Raw genomic sequence first — 17,621 nt, 5'->3', positions numbered from 1 at the left:
TGGTGTTAGATGATCTGAGAATTAGACCATCTGCTAGTAGACCAAGTGGGTTTAGCCATGATGATGTTAGATGATTTGAGAATTAGACCATCTGCTAATAGACCAAGTGGGTTTAGCCATGATGATGTTAGATGATCTGAGAATTAAACCATCTGCTAATGGACCAAGTTGGTTTAGCCATGATGATGTTAGATGATTTGAGAATTAGACCATCTGCTAATAGACCAAGTGGGTTTAGCCATGATGATGTTAGATGATCTGAGAATTAAACCATCTGCTAATAGACCAAGTGGGTTTAGCCATGATGATGTTAGATGATTTGAGAATTAGACCATCTGCTAATAGATCAAGTGGGTTTAGCCATGATGGTGTTAGATGATCTGAGAATTAGACCATCTGCTAGTAGACCAAGTGGGTTTAGCCATGATGGTGTTAGATGATCTGAGAATTAGACCATCTGCTAGTAGACCAAGTGGGTTTAGCCATGATGATGTTAGATGATCTGAGAATTAGACCATCTGCTAATGGACCAAGTGGGTTTAGCCATGATGATGTTAGATGATCTGAGAATTAGACCATCTGCTAATAGACCAAGTGGGTTTAGCCATGATGATGTTAGATGATTTGAGAATTAGACCATCTGCTAATAGACCAAGTGGGTTTAGCCATGATGGTGTTAGATGATCTGAGAATTAGACCATCTGCTAGTAGACCAAGTGGGTTTAGCCATGATGATGTTAGATGATCTGAGAATTAGACCATCTGCTAATGGACCAAGTGGGTTTAACCATGATGATGTTAGATGATTTGAGAATTAGAAAATCTGCTAGTAGACCAAGTGGGTTTAGCCATGATGATGTTAGATGATCTGAGAATTAGACCATCTGCTAATAGACCAAGTGGGTTTAGCCATGATGATGTTAGATGATCTGAGAATTAGACCATCTGCTAATAGACCAAGTGGGTTTAGCCATGATGGTGTTAGATGATCTGAGAATTAGACCATCTGCTAGTAGACAAAGTGGGTTTAACCATGATGATGTTAGATGATTTGAGAAATAGACCATCTGCTAGTAGACCAAGTGGGTTTAGCCATGATGATGTTAGATGATCTGAGAATTAGACCATCTGCTAGTAGACCAAGTGGGTTAAGCCATGATGATGTTAGATGATCTGAGAATTAGACCATCTGCTAGTAGACCAAGTGGGTTTAGCCATGATGGTGTTAGATGATCTGAGAATTAGACCATCTGCTAGTAGACCAAGTGGGTTTAGCCATGATGATGTTAGATGATCTGAGAATTAGACCATCTGCTAATGGACCAAGTGGGTTTAGCCATGATGATGTTAGATGATTTGAGAATTAGAAAATCTTCTAGTAGACCAAGAGGGTTTAGCCATGATGATGTTAGATGATTTGAGAATTAGACCATCTGCTAATAGACCAAGTGGGTTTAGCCATGATGGTGTTAGATGATCTGAGAATTAGACCATCTGCTAGTAGACAAAGTGGGTTTAACCATGATGATGTTAGATGATTTGAGAATTAGACCATCTGCTAGTAGACCAAGTGGGTTTAGCCATGATGATGTTAGATGATCTGAGAATTAGACCATCTGCTAGTAGACCAAGTGGGTTTAGCCATGATGATGTAAGATGATCTGAGGATTAGACCATCTGCTAGTAGACCAAGTGGGTTTAGCCATGATGATGTTAGATGATTTGAGAATTAGACCATCTGCTAGTAGACCAAGTGGGTTTAGCCATGATGATGTTAGATGATCTGAGAATTAAACCATCTGCTAATGGACCAAGTGGGTTTAACCATGATGATGTTAGATGATCTGAGAATTAGACCATCTGCTAATGGACCAAGTGGGTTTAACCATGATGATGTTAGATGATTTGAGAATTAGACCATCTGCTAATAGACCAAGTGGGTTTAGCCATGATGATGTTAGATGATCTGAGAATTAGACCATCTGCTAATGGACCAAGTGGGTTTAGCCATGATGATGTTAGATGATTTGAGAATTAGAAAATCTTCTAGTAGACCAAGAGGGTTTAGCCATGATGATGTTAGATGATCTCAGAATTAGTCCAACTGCTAGTAGACCAAGTGGGTTTGGCTATGATCGTGTTAGATGATCTGAGAATTAGACCATCTGCTAGTAGACCAAGTGGGTTTAACCATGATGATGTTAGATGATCTGAGGATTAGACCATCTGCTAGTAGACCAAGTGGGTTTAACCATAATGATTTAAGATGATCTGAGGATTAGACCATCTGCTAGTAGACCAAGTGGGTTTAGCCATGATGATGTAAGATGATCTGAGGATTAGACCATCTGCTAGTAGACCAAGTGGGTTTAGCCATGATGATGTTAGATGATCTGAGAATTAGACCATCTGCTAGTAGACCAAGTGGGTTTAGCCATGATGATGTTAGATGATCTGAGAATTAGACCATCTGCTAATAGACCAAGTGGGTTTAGCCATGATGGTGTTAGATGATTTGAGAATTAGACCATCTGCTAGTAGACCAAGTGGGTTTAACCATGATGATGTTAGATGATCTGAGAATTAGAACATCTGGGCTCTGTAACACAAAGATTAGCGATCAATTGCTAAATGAACTGACCAATCAATATCAATGTTACACGCGCATTAGGTTTAAAATACTGACCAGGGACCAATCAGTGTGGTTCTTTCATATTTGCAACTCATCGCAAAGCTTTGTGTTACGGAGCCCTACTGGTAGACCAAGTGAATTCAAATCTTGTAAAAAGCCTGCTCATTTGGATAGAGTCGATCTTACCTTAGTGACTGCTTCTGACTTGCGTCCTGCGGTGTTCTGGAAGTGGGCCATGACTTCATCATCTAGCTCGGTCATGAGGATGTAATGTAATGGTCAAGGAAATTGACAACTGACCCTTTTCTATCTGACAATACATGTACAGTCAATCCTACTGTTACACAGAATCCCAAAGAGAATGTTTAGAGCAAAATTTTGAAGTTTTCGAGCTTCATTTAAAGATCAAAAGCCAAATTCTGATTTTATGCATAAATTAGCATAGGTAATCATGCCATAATAAAACAAATGACTAGAATTTCATCTAGTATGGCATAATTTACTACATCACTGTGTAAATTACATCAGGCGTGACATGCAAATCAGGAGGGGGGGGGAGGTGTTCTTGGGCTATTGCAATTTCAAAACAAGCTATAAAAGGCTGAAGCCGGCTTATTATAAGTTGAGTTTAGTGCAAGGGATCATTCCAATTGACAGTGTTTGTGTGGAGGAAATAATGAGTGCATTTGATTTAATTTTAATATTGGTAGCCCAATATAAAGTCATGTCTATAGAATGGGGAATGGGCTCAGTTGATTTCTATTACAAATCTGAATCACAAAACTTTGTCAAATGTGTGCACAGAGGACCTTTTATAGAGAGAAATGCAAACAGTTCTGAGAGAGACTGCAAGATGTCCAAAAATTTTAAATAAAATGTTCACAAAGAATAAACAGTTTGAGAAAAAAAATCCTACAGCCAAAACATTTTTTTCCGACTGGAATGTTAAATGATACTCCAGTATATTTCACATTATTGACCATTTACCAGTGCTTTAGACAAGAATAAGAGTAAATTTGTCATAAAAACCAAAATCTGAAGGATATTTCCAGAGTCTGATCAGGTTGTTCAATACTGGAGTTGTCCAATGTGTACAGATACCTGAAAAATAAAAATGATAATAGAGAATGTCTTGTTATTGGTTGACATATTTGATTTTCTGAAAAAACAAATTTTGAAACTTTGACATGGATTACAGGTATGGTTTAAAAATATGAGCCAAAGTAGACTAAAACCTTTCATGTACATGGGGGGTAAATGGGGTGTTTGAGTGAAAACAAGATTGGTATTTTGAGGACGGCAAGAGCTATGGTGAGCCCGATGTGTGGTGTGAAGCTGATGGAAAGGAAGAAGACTGAGCTTTTGATGAAGTTGTTGGAAGAGACGGATCACATGTTAAATGCGAAGGAGTACATTGGTATGGGCATGTGTTCAGGAGGGATATTAAATGTTTTGAGAAGGGCGCTTGAGTTTGAGGGGGCTAATCAGAGGGGAAGGGGGGAGGGAGACCGAAGAAGATAGAGAAGAACGAACTGGTGGAGCTTGGTGTTTCAGTTGTGTTCAGCAGCCTTTCTTAAAGCTCTCAAAACCAACACCAACAATGCACTTGAAATCACCCAATGTGACAAATAATTTGAATTTCTTTCATGATGAGAAGAAACAATGTATAACCTTGTCGAGTGAAGAATTGAAAATTGAAATAGATGTACCCAAAACTTTAAACACAAAAAACTCTTTTAAGAAATAAAAAGTTGATTGGGCATAAAAAGCCATTAATCTTTTTGTTTATTTTGGTTTGCTTTTTGCTTTTTTTTTTTTGGGGGGGGGCAGGAGTCCTTTTTGTCAAAACAGATCCAAATGGTGAAGCATAGAGGTAACATGGGTTGACATTTTCCTTCCAGAAAACCTTGACTTTACATCTTTATTTTCAAGTCTAGTCTCTTGTTACGGGCAGAGTCCATTGTAACAAAGGACACCAAACAAAGTATCAGGTCAAATATAAAAGTACACACTCACTACTGCAACCTTTTCTCAATGTATGTAGGGACAGTGATTTTCCGTTTCAGAAAATTTCAAATTCCGTTTCAGCATGTCAGAAAACGGAAATTCCGTTTCCCCATAGGCTTTGTACACACGGAAAAGTGACAATTCCGTTTACACATTAAATAGCAAAATCACAACACGTACACTCGCACTGGTCAAAATTTGTATCTGCTACTGTACCAACAACACAATAGAATCCGTTCTAATCGGATCTATGCGGGTGCATAAAATATTTTTACAAACCCATTTAGCATGCATACATCCTCACCTTTCACATTATTAGCATTATTTCACGGTGAAATGATATTTCATCGATAATTTTTTGTTTGTTTTTGATATCATTATCATCAGTCAACGGCTTTTGCCTATCCGCCATCTTGGATTTTAAGACCACGATATCGTGCTGTTACATCTTCAAACGTAGAGGGCAGCAACACACGACCGTGTAGTTGAACGATATGTGTACGTGCGTGTGCATGTGAAGCCCAACCCGGCCGGCCGGGTACGGGGTACAATCGAGTGTGTTGATGTCGAGTGCAGTCACGATGTGTGAATTGTCATGATAGTAGCGAAGTGAGATCGTGTTTTCTGGGGTTTTGTGGCCATTTAATATTCTCATTTTGTTGTGATTTTGGAGTAATTTCTGTTGCTATTCTGTGTATTTTGAGAGAAAATACGTTTTCCGTGATTTTCCGTTTGAAATGCCACTTTCCGTTTCAAAAGGCCCTTTCCGTGAATTCCGTCCGTTTTCCGCGATCGCGGAAAATCACTGTCCCTATGTATGTCATTATACAAATAGCGAATAGGCATGAGTGCACTGGTGCAAGATTTAACATATGGTGAAAGAAAGATGCTGGATTCAACGAGGCATAGCCGAGTTGAATAGAGTGTCCCTTTCGCAAAATGCAAAATGTTGCAACATTGCACGAATAAGAACATTCGGTATTTGTGTTGTACAATGCCTCGGAAGTTAGCGAAAATATGAACAATAATAAAAAAAATTCCTATGTTAATATATGAAAATAAGAATTCCTGAAAGCGAAAAGCAAAATCCCTCAAAAAGCACATCTGATCTGCAGCAGCAATGCCCATATAGCCAGTAAGCCCTACACATATTGCCCCTGCATTTACTAAGTGCAGTGCATTGAATCTTAATTTTTATAGTGACGTCACCTTGTTCCTGACCGTGCAATGATACATTATGGACAGTACGTGTGCAACAGTATGAATGTCTGACATTCAGCCTCCCATTAGCTCGTGTACAACAAGCTAAGTAGGCATTGTACACTGAAGCATAATTAATGCAGGAAAATGGTAAAAACGATGAATTCAAAGCACCGAAATCAAAATTTGCAGATTTGTGCAAGTAAGGTTCCACTTACCAACAGTCCCCATTCATCCTCCCCAAGACATAGGCAGCGCCTCCTGCAAGATGAAAGAAACATAAAAAAATCCATATTTTAACAAGAGCCTCGCTAAGGCGAGCACTTAATACGCCTGTAACGCGGAAAATTGAGTTATTAGTCAAGCAAGAAAAGTGGAAGGTGGCGACTTTACCTTTGACCTTCTGACCTCAAAATCGATAGAATTCCTGGGATCTATGCTAGTATCATACATACCAAATTATATGAGCCTAGGTTAAGTTAAACTAAAGTTGATCACATTATTAAACAAGGACTTCAGAAGGGTAAGATGAAAACATGTCACTGTGATCTTGACCTTTGACCTTTTGACCTCAAAATCAATAGGCTTCCTGGGATCCATGCTAGTATCATACACACCAAATTATATGAGCCTAGGTTAAGTTAAACTGAAGTTATCGCGTCTACAAGGACTGCAGAAGGGAAAGATGAAAAAATTCCACTGTGACCTTGACATTTTGACTTCAAAATCAATAGGCTTTCTGGGATCCATGCTAGTTTACAGATGGACAGACGGACGGACACGGAGCGTGATACCGTAATACGTACCGTAGGACGGGCGTATAAAGATTGTTCGGAACAGAAATCCCAAATAGAAATACTCTGAAAAATTCATTTTGCCCAATTGATCGTGGGCCCAGCAGCCACTGTGCAGTGCTAGATTGACGTAGCTCTATTTCCTTTCATCGTTGAACGCCAAACAGGGTAGCAGCAACTTCCATGTTTCAACGTCTTTTGGTCTGATGCAGCTGGGGCTTGAACACCCGACCTCGCGAATGTGAGCCGGACACTCTACCAACTGAGCCAACACATCGGTAAAAGTTGTATTCCCACAACGGGAATCGAACCAGTGCCATGGCGGTGAGAGCGCCAGATCCTTACCCCTAGACCATATACATACATGTATTTAGTTCACTTTTATCCCCCTTCCCTGTACACCACATACAAGTACATTATGATAGTGAATTCAAATTTACAATAAAAATTACATACAGATATTATCAAACAAACGATAACAATACATGTAATATAACTGGCTGTCAGGATCACCAGGGCCAGGTCTCACAAAGAGTGATTCAATCTAATCATTCTAAACTATCATCATGAATGTAATAAATGCTCATTCCAAAATATAAAGCCCTCTACGGAAACTAAGATGAATACAGCAATTGGTCAATTCTTCTTTGAATAATTTCAATGTATCAGCTCATTTTTCTCTCAAATCATTCTTAACAGTTTCGGAAGGATAAATATGATGGCTTTCTTCACCATTCACGAGTTAGGAAAGAGCACATTACACGTAAGAAACATTCAATGTAAGGAAAATTTTGACATTTTTGGCTTTCCATAATTTAGCACAGAGTTAGACCATGGTCCAAGGTAAACCTGACTTCAGAATACGGGGCACTGTATTCATTCTAGATGTTGGTGCTGCTAGCTTTCCATACTTATGATTGAGCAGATCAAGCTCAAGTACATGGATCGGGAACTTACGCTCAAAAATTGAATCGAGGTACTTGACCTCATCCTCAAAACTCTTATAGAGGGAGTGCTGAAGATCCGGTCGCATGAAATTCTTCCTGGAGTAAAATATATCCTGATGAAATAAGAAAAAAAAGGCAGTTGGCAATTGGAATCCTAGTTCTTTGTCTACAACTAGTTTCGTCTGTACATATTGATTTGATCTCCATCTCCATCTCCATCATCATCATCAACACTATCAGTATCATCATCACTAACATCATTATCATCATCATCATCATCACCATCACTTTCACCATCATCATCATCACCATCATCATTATCATCATCACTATCACTATTATCATCATCATTGTCATCATCATCACTATCATCACCATCACTACCACCATCATCATCATCACCATCATCATCATCACCATCATCATCATTATCATCATCATCATCATCACTATCACTATCATCATCATCTCCATCACTATCACCATCATCATCATGATAATCCTCATTTTTATCATCATCACCATTATCACCACCATCATCATCATTATCATCATGATAATCCTCATTTTCATCATCGTTCATCATATTCATCATTTTTATTTACTTACAACTACTTTGAAGTTGCAGTACTTTTCAGCCAAGGTGATAAGAGGGTCAAGACTAGCTAGAATGGTGGTCATGCCGCAAGTCTTTAGGATCAAGCGTCTCTTGCTGATGAAAAGGCTACTTTCACTGAAAAAATACAATGAGAATAATATAGACAGGGGGTAATAATTTGAGTGTTCATCTGGACATGATGAATCTTTAATATCTTCACAGTACTTTTTTCATATTTAATTGTTCAGTATATAGTAATTTTCCAAGAGTCTTTTCAAATAAATTCTTTATGTACAGCAATGTTTAAAGTACTGTACAACTCTCTACATACAGTGGACATGTAAATACACAACAACTCATGCCATTTAAGCCCATTTTCAAAATATTTTGATACCCCCCAAGTGCACTATAATTTCTCAATTCATAAATATGAATGTGCATGCCTAAAAACAGTTGGAGAAATAGAAGATGTAACATTAAATCATGTTTTCTTGGATGAACTTTGTGATTTTACAAGAAAAATTCATTTGGATCAGGTACCCAAACAAACTAAACTATCTGTAAATTATGAAATAAAGAAGGCTAGAAACACTAAAAATGCAGTTATTTTCATAAGTTTTTACATGTATACAGCCAAGGTGAATGGGTACCAAGTAGTAAACATAATACATGTACATATCAGTCCAATGGTTCTAATGGTTCGTATCAAGCAGGAGTAAAAATAAGTATGATATATGAGAGTAACGCACAAGTAGCTGCGCTATATAAATTGACCTATTACAAGTTAGTAGCTTATCATACATGTGCATCAAATCAAAATCTAATTAGTATATTCCATGTAACAAGTTAATTAAGAATTTGTGATTTTTTAATGAATTTAGACAACTAGAGCCAACTGTGAAAAACCTGTTTCTTTTCCCATCTCTTGGTCTTTCCCTGTGGTGGCCTCTCTTTAGAAGTTTACAAGTAAAATGTACATGCTTGAGCACTCACATTTACTGTATTTCTGTACAATGTAATGCTTGAGTGCTCACATCTCACAGGCTCATTCAGCATACATTGTATGGCACTAGTTAGACAATGTTCAATCCAACCAATTCACAATCATCCAACAATATTTGAATATCAGGGTAACTGAAGAGTGACACAACATTCGATCCTGCAACAATTGCTCCCAGCTATATTTTTCTATGCCATAAAGAGTTATAAAGCCGGGGTAATGATAATAGCAGGGCCCGCTGGGAGAACAGTTTTCGAAACTGAAGTGGCTCCCCTGGGTAAATATGCCGTTATAATTATTATTGACAGGTTATGTTTTAATCAGGTTTTAATGTATATGAGGTTTAGGGTGGTTGAGGGTAGGTATTAAAAAAATACAGGGTTGAAGTTTTAATAGTTACTCAGGTGGAGCCTGGAATTGATAGCGGAACAATTGTTGCCGTGTCAATTGTCATGGAATCGTCTGGAGACAGGAGAGAAACCCTTTACAATGGACCCAGATTCTACTATTCTATTCTGAATAAGTAAAAGGAATTTGGAACTCAACGATACCATTCCCATATATTAACTCCATGTATGTAAGCATACAGTTAGAAAAACACCTCAAAACTAGTACTACATGTACACTATACCATTCTGAAAATGTATTTGGAAAATACATGAATCAATTGATGTACAGTTGAGGCCAAAAGTTTACAAATAGACTAGACCCATTCTGGAAAAAGAGGCCTATATAAACTTTAAGAAGCATTTTGGGGTAAAAGTTGGAAACCGGACTATTTCACACAATTCATATATGCTGAATCTGATAAGATCGGTTCCCAAGCTAATTTCTCATGTTTTGACCACCTAATTTGCATAAACAAAATGGCTGCCAAATTGACATTTCAGAATATTATTTCGACAATGTTCTTTAATTATATTCGCTTTCACAGACATGAATACTGCAAAATCCTGCATACATACGTGTACCTTTCGGGAAAACTTGTTTGCGGCTAATTAATTATGCAAATTTATGCATATTTTGGATCATTATGCTATAATTTGATAATTTCAGCTCAAATGTTTATATTTTTGGTACAAATAGCATTTACATCATTATAAATAATTGTACGGCCCTTAGAATATAATATCACAGTGAATAATAATGTATTTTATTGTTTTTTAATTTCTTTGTATTTTGTACCTTTTGTTTTGTACATGTTTTGTTATGGGATCTGTCAAATTATTGATTATCAATGGCAGAAAATAATTAGCTTCAATGATTTAATTATGTAATCACTTTTTTATTCGCATATATCCATGGGCATAAACAGACGCACCCACTCCCACACCCACATCTGCATACAAAGGTAAACTCCTGCATGGAGGGCCTTCCCATTTAAAAGCACACTGGTGGAGATCCAACGAATTTCATGAACATATCTGTATTCAAGCGAATGTCACTATTAATTGCTTATATTTTTATTATAAAATGGTATCTTGAATTATGATATCAATCAATTCATTCATGTTTACAATTTTAGATGATGAATTGTTAAATTTGAATCATAATAGTACTGTAATCCTCAACTCCTAATAGTCAATCAGTTGCATTTAATATCCTTTGGAGTAGTTATGTTCCCGACCAGCAGAATCTGATCACACATACATATATATATAAATATATGTATATATATTTAGTGTGTTTTTCTTCAGCAAAATGAAGTGAAAACCGTCTGCTGAAAATGAGATGTCCTGTGTTTTACTCCATTACGCTCGTCAAATTGTCCCAATATTGAACAAAAATTCTCAGAACTGAACCTACATATAATCCATCTAATTTCTCATTTTGCCCATCAATTAGACCGTTTTCCGTGTTTTAAAAGCCAGACTGTGATGTTCTAAAGTTCCACAACGAATAACTCACTGCATATCCTTTTGATGATTTTTTTTTAATCATTGGACTTCATTAACGGATTACATGCATGCAATTGTGCATCTCCATAATATATCTTGTCCAATGCAGTACTGCACCTGTCCTATCAATGATTGCCGCTTCATCCAACTTACAGGCATCCAGCTTCCCCCAGCTTGATATACACCTTTACCTTCGTGGTGTTGAATTATCAATGTCAGTTATCATAGATTTGGTGTTCCATTGGATGGCTTGACTGATAGGGCAGCCTCATATTATAAAAGTCATCTCTAATTGTTGAAATCAAACCAATTTAGTACAAGTATTCTGCGGAGGCAGTTCGTATCAAAGTCATCGTGTTTGTGTTCTTGAGATATGTCTGATTCTCATGTCACAGATCCATAGAGAAAACCTAAACTTTTGTCTTAAGAGAGAATTTGCTGTCTAACCAGATCTTGTTTCAGGTGTTAAAATGCTCGAAGTGCACCTTTTCAATACCGCAGTGAATTGTGTAATGTCTTCTAGGCCATTTATCGAACTTCTAATATTCACACATCTTCATATCTTCATAAGATAGACTATTTCAAATTGATAACGAAGATATCTTTCAGAGGATGGTGGGTTCCTGGCATGTTTGGCGTTCCTGTAGGTGATTATTAATCCACTTATTTTGATCGGTATTAAACCCAACATCCAATAGCTTACCCAGCTCTGATAGGCTGCATGCGAGTCTGAGATATCACCATCAAAGTCTAGGTCGAGAATTTCTTCGATTGTAGAGCCAGGATTTCTCTTTCTATGAGGAAAGCAGTTGCCTAAGTTATGTTTGACTTGTCAACCGGTTTTGATACCAGTGAACATGTCATTCTTCTTAGGAGACTGGCAGTCTGTTTTGGAATTGATGATTCTGCACTCCAATGGCAGGTTTCCTCTTACCTTGCCAACAGAGCTGTATGAAGCTGTATTCATCACTGGCATGCAGTCTCCTGTGACTACCCTTTGATATGGAGTTCCTTGGGAGTCTGTCCTTGTACCTTGTTCTTCAAACTGTACATCACTCCTCTTGGCTCTGTAATGTGGCAACATGGTCTTGGTATACACTTCTATGCTGATGACATCCAGCTGTATACTTCACTTTTGATCAAAAAGGTAAATATACAGAGGTTCGTGCAGCTGCTGTTGTTGGTGCTGCCATTGAGGATTCGATGTTGGATGAAGGTCAACTTCCTGGAGCTTAACAATAAAAAGCGAAGTATCTTGTTCTGTCATCTCCATATATGCGTAATTATTATGACTACAACTCCAGTCTTAATAGGTGAGGAAGCTATATATCTCCAGTATGCAAGGCTAGATCTCTTGGCGTAGTCTTTGATAGAACAATGAGCATGAAGAAACACACATCACATGTCTGCCAATCTGCATATTACCTGCTCCACAGAATTGCTGATATCAGACATTGTCTTACATGAGGTGGTGCAGAAAATATCATCCATGATCGGATAACCTCTAGACTGCCACTGGACTTCTGCAACTGTCTCCATGCTGGTTTACCTTCAACATGCATATCTAGCACTTTTTAACCTTAGGACACACTGTGAAAATTTGTTCTGCATTGTGCAGTGGCTGGGCTGGAAACCTTGTTTTGCCCATGTTTTAACCATGGAGCTAATCTGTGTTTAGCCCCATGTATTTATCAATTCCTCTTCTGTATTCAGTATCTTTCGTCAATTAATCTTCCAAGGCAAGGATTGGATAAAAGCTGTGGTTTTCAGTTATCACTTTGATGGTTGACTTGGGGAAAATGTACCGTTGCCAAATAAATAAATAAATCGGTTATGACCAAAAAAACTAGTAAGTGATCCAGTAATACAGACCCTTTGCATTTATTACAAATTGTTTTTTGGTTAACTGCCATCATTGGTTTCTGATGGAGCTGAATCAAAGATATAATTTTGCTACAAGGATAATAACAATGTACTGATACTTATATCCGATTGATAAACTACACTGCGTAAATCATACGTTTAATTGATTATTTGATCTGTTATAAAACATTTCAATATATCTATTTCAAGAAATTTAAGTTCAGCATGATTACAGGTTTTCCAACTTCTAAACTTTTCTTTTCTTACGGGTTCATTGAATGTGGTAACTATCATGATTATAGGATCAGCATCAATGTTTTTATATTGGGCATGTCTACTACATATACCTTGCAAGTATATTACTTTCTATATACAGGTGTGGGTGTGGGAGCATGTGTGTGTATTTGTTCCTGAGTACAATTAACAGTTGTGGCAAAAGAAGTTTATCAAATGATTCAATCATTGAAGCTTAATATTTGTCTGCCATTGATATTAGTTTTTTAAAGATCTCATATCAAACATATACAAAGCAAATGGCAGAAAATACAAGAACACAAAAGAAATATCAAAGAACAATAAAATACATATAAAAATTGACTTGAGTATTATATTTAAGGGCCAAACAATTATCATAATGATACAAATGCTGTTTGTACCCAAAATAATAAAAAATTTAGGTGTACTTATCAAATTATAGCATAATATTGCAAAATATGCATAAATTTGCATAATTAATTAGCCGCAAACAGAAATAACAAATTTTCCCAAATGGTACATGTTAAGTATGCAGGATTTTGCAGTATCCATATCGGTGAAAGCGAATATTATAAAAGAATATTGTAAAAATAAGATTATAAATTGTCAATTTTGCAGCCATTTTGTTTATGCAAATTAGGTGGTCAAAACGTGAAAAATTGGCTTGGGAACCGGTCTTATCAGATTCAGCACATTCAAATTAGGTGAAATAGACCGGTTCCCAACTTTTACCCCAAAATGCTCCTTGAACTCAAGTTCTCCCCAAATTGGTCTTGTCTAAAACACCCATGGAATTCAGTGAAATTTGTTTGCTTGCCAAACAGCATAAAATTTACTATATCTCCAGAAATATATATACTGCCATTACGAATTTGGTATCAATCAAAGAGCATTGGGATGCCGTTGGGATTAAAGTATATTTCAGGTGGAATTTTCTTTGAAGAAAAAATAATAATATTCGTGCCAAATGTATTCTATTGTTTATTACATGTATATTTTCAAACATCATTTCATAGAAATATATAAATGTCAAATCTATGATTTATACTACATTTTCTTTCATGATATATCACCACTGAACAAAAAAGTGTTATCTGAAATGTTTGTGTTGGGAAGTATCTAGCACAAATATAAACTGTTTTTGTCAAGATTTTATTTTTCATTTGTCAAAAATATGATTTTTTTTGAAAAATGACACCTAAATATTTTTCAGTTCCTGATAACAAAGCAATGTGATGAAGGGGCATGACATGCTCATTTGTTTGATATCAAATTTGCCATGATAGCACAAATATTTTATAAGATGAAAAATGAATTTTATGATGTTTGGCAAGTGTCAACTTTTTTTTGAATTTCCTGGATGTATGTTAATTTCGAGCCTCAACTGTATGTTTTGATAATAATTTATAATAATAATCTGCTTTTATATAGCGCTTTGTACATGTATCGGAACAATGCCACTATTAAAGTGCTTTACAGATTATTATTGGCATGCAAGAAAAGGGCCCAATATTTGAAGCATTCCACTTTAGGGCCGGGGGTGGGTGATTGCTACAATTTCAACGTACATGAAACAAATATTTATCAATATCAATTGCTGTTTATATTGTTGGTACACTTGTCGTCAAAATAAGAATGATCATTACCATAGTAACAAATTCAACATTTACAATATAATAGGGCTGCATTTGTGTGACTTCAAGTGCGAGAATCACAAACAAGAATCATGATTCAAAACACAAACATAAATCAAAATGTTTTAACAGAAATATTCTCTCCTGTCCATTGACATTATTTCTCATAGCTTACGTGTTTTTGAACCTAACACATATAATGTGTCACTTACATGTATGACAACATTTTTTACAAGCTCACCTCAATACATACGCATGCTGCTCATCTCTCTCTGAAAAGCTGACGATCTCACACTTCACTTTGACAAGCATTTCAGCAATCTCATCTCTGGAAAGCAAAGGCAAATTAGATGTAGATTGAATTAGATATTGAGTGCTGCTGCTGCTATTACAGCTACTACTACTACTACTACTGCTGCTACTACTACATGTACTACTAAGTACTTCTACTACTACTACTTCTACTACTACTACTACTACTACTACTACTTCTACTGCTGCTACTACTACTACTACTACTACTACTACTACTACTACTACTACTACTACTTCTACTGCTACTACTACTACTCATACTACTACTACTACTACTACTACTACTACATGTACTACTAAGTACTTCTACTACTACTACTTCTACTACTACTACTACTACTACTACTACTTCTACTGCTGCTACTACTACTACTACTACTACTACTACTACTACTACTACTTCTACTGCTGCTACTACTACTACTTCTACTACTTCTACTACTTCTTCTACTGCTACTACTACTACTACTACTACTACTACTACTACTACTACTACTACTACTACTACTACTACTACTACTACTACTACTACTACTACTTCTACTGCTACTACTTCTACTGCTACTACTACTACTACTTCTAATACTACTTCTACTACTACTACTAAGTACTACTACTACTACTACTTCTACAAGAACAACTACTACTACTACAACTACATAATGGCAGGCTTGTTATAAAAGGCCGTGTAAGAGGCACATCACTTACACGGCTCTTTATAACAAGCCAAATGGCCCTACTTTGATGAAGATGTTGATGGTAATGACCATGATGATGATGACGATGATAATGAAAAAACTGACAATAATTTATATAAAATGGCTAATCAAAATATTGAACTAAACCTAACACAATAATAACAATATCAGTTAATTTACTATAACAGTTCGAAACGACACTAGCAGGCTAGCTAAGTTGCTAACTTGTATTGCTGGCCATATTTTTAAAAATTTCAAAGGGCCTGCCCTCCACATCTTCTTTACGGAATAAACACTGTAGACTCTGCACAATCGCCTAATGTATTAAAACACATTCTAGCTTGTACTGTTGTAGTGGTGAGAACTGAACGGAACAGAGACATAAAAACTTTGGTCTAATATTAAAATGTATGTACCGGACGTACATGTATGATGATGGCAAAAATTATGTTCCTACCTTGGAATGACTCGGAGGTCATCCGGCAACTTAGGCGTTTTAACCTCTCCATTTTCCAGGGTAATGATATCAAACCATAGTTCTAAAAGCTTCTCTGTGCCCTCGTAGTGTGTCAGCTTACCGCCCTCATTGTTGACCTTATCACAGCCCTGATCCATGTTTGCATGATCAAAGGAGCCACCAGCCTTTCAGTGGATTCTGCTCCCGTTTACCTGAAAATCTTAGACACAATTCAAGATTCAAATTATTTACTTTTATTGTCTGTAAAAACACAGAATTTCGCCTCTGCTGGCCCCTAATTATTCATTACACAATCACAGACAAAAAAAAAAGAATTAAACATATAAGATACAAATCCAAAAACATAATCAACACAAAAAATCAAAATATAATCCTCAGGAGGGGGGGGGGGGGTACTTGACTAAAAAAGTAGTAGGTATGTGCCGCGGGCGAGACAAAAAACGGGGCCTTGGAGCGGGCTTATTGTAAAAAGGAGGGTCCTCAGAACGGGCTTCATCCCTACAAATGTTTGTGAAAACGGGGTTCCTTGGAACGGGTCGCCTGCGTGTGAGTGCGTATGCATCCCTATGATAGAACGTGCATGCAGCTAGTCCGGCGGCACGGGCGCCGGGTGTGCTAGCGCAGAGGCGATAGTCGGACAGCGCTCTGCGGCCGCTTTTCACCAAAATTAAAGCTCATTGTAGCAGATCAATGCGACCAGAACGGCGTAACGGAAAATATGCGAAGCTTTGGAGCAGATTTCTTTCTTCTTTTTTCTCGATAAAAAGAAAATGCTATGCTTTGGAGCGGCTTTCTTTGTTCTTTTTCTCAATAAGACAAAAATGCTGCCTTGGAACGGAAATTTGAGTGTAAAAATGGGGGTCCCCTCCGCGGCACATACCCACATGCATTATATAATCAACTTCTCAGCACTCTCCAACCCACTACTCCACTACAGAGAAACAGAGCAAAAAATTCAGTGAACTGAATCTGCTGCTCTGCGCCCAAAGAGTGGTGAAATCGGCCAGAGAATGCTGGAACTGAAAGTTATGTAACATATAATTCTAGGTAAGAATGAAAGTAAAGAATTCAAAAAAATTTCAAGACAATTATGATAAATAAATAATTCATAAAAGAAATTACTGAAAATACTGATTTTGGTTTAAAATACATGTATGGTATGCATTCGGCACCTATATGTACATTCATTAGCTTTTTGAAGATTTGTTCTTATTATACTGACCAACCTTGGACTCATTAACAACTACATGTACATGTAGGTCTATTGAAAAACAATGTATAGCTTTTGTAACTTAAAGTTCT

The 17,621-nt window shown here is 36.9% G+C and overlaps 1 protein-coding gene across 2 annotated transcripts in view; it reads right to left on the bottom strand.

Annotated features, from left to right (window-relative positions):
- The window catches only part of LOC129259050 (S-adenosylmethionine decarboxylase proenzyme-like), a 35,196-nt gene that overhangs the window by 14,342 nt on the left and 3,233 nt on the right, over positions 1 to 17,621 (bottom strand). For both annotated transcript variants that reach the window (XM_064098348.1, XM_064098349.1), the window contains exons 2-8: positions 16,299 to 16,518; positions 15,070 to 15,156; positions 8,190 to 8,313; positions 7,591 to 7,693; positions 6,058 to 6,100; positions 3,679 to 3,733; positions 2,819 to 2,899 (exon numbers count right to left, since the gene is read on the bottom strand). In XM_064098348.1, coding sequence (XP_063954418.1) covers positions 2,819 to 2,899; positions 3,679 to 3,733; positions 6,058 to 6,100; positions 7,591 to 7,693; positions 8,190 to 8,313; positions 15,070 to 15,156; positions 16,299 to 16,456 — 651 coding nt within the window. In that variant the 5' untranslated portion in view covers positions 16,457 to 16,518. The remainder of the gene's footprint in view (positions 1 to 2,818; positions 2,900 to 3,678; positions 3,734 to 6,057; positions 6,101 to 7,590; positions 7,694 to 8,189; positions 8,314 to 15,069; positions 15,157 to 16,298; positions 16,519 to 17,621) is intronic.

This window comes from Lytechinus pictus, chromosome 4 (genome assembly GCF_037042905.1).
Source record: "Lytechinus pictus isolate F3 Inbred chromosome 4, Lp3.0, whole genome shotgun sequence".
NCBI lineage: Eukaryota > Metazoa > Echinodermata > Echinoidea > Temnopleuroida > Toxopneustidae > Lytechinus > Lytechinus pictus.
Note: the sequence above shows the minus strand (reverse complement) of the source record. Positions and strands in the feature narration are given on the sequence as shown.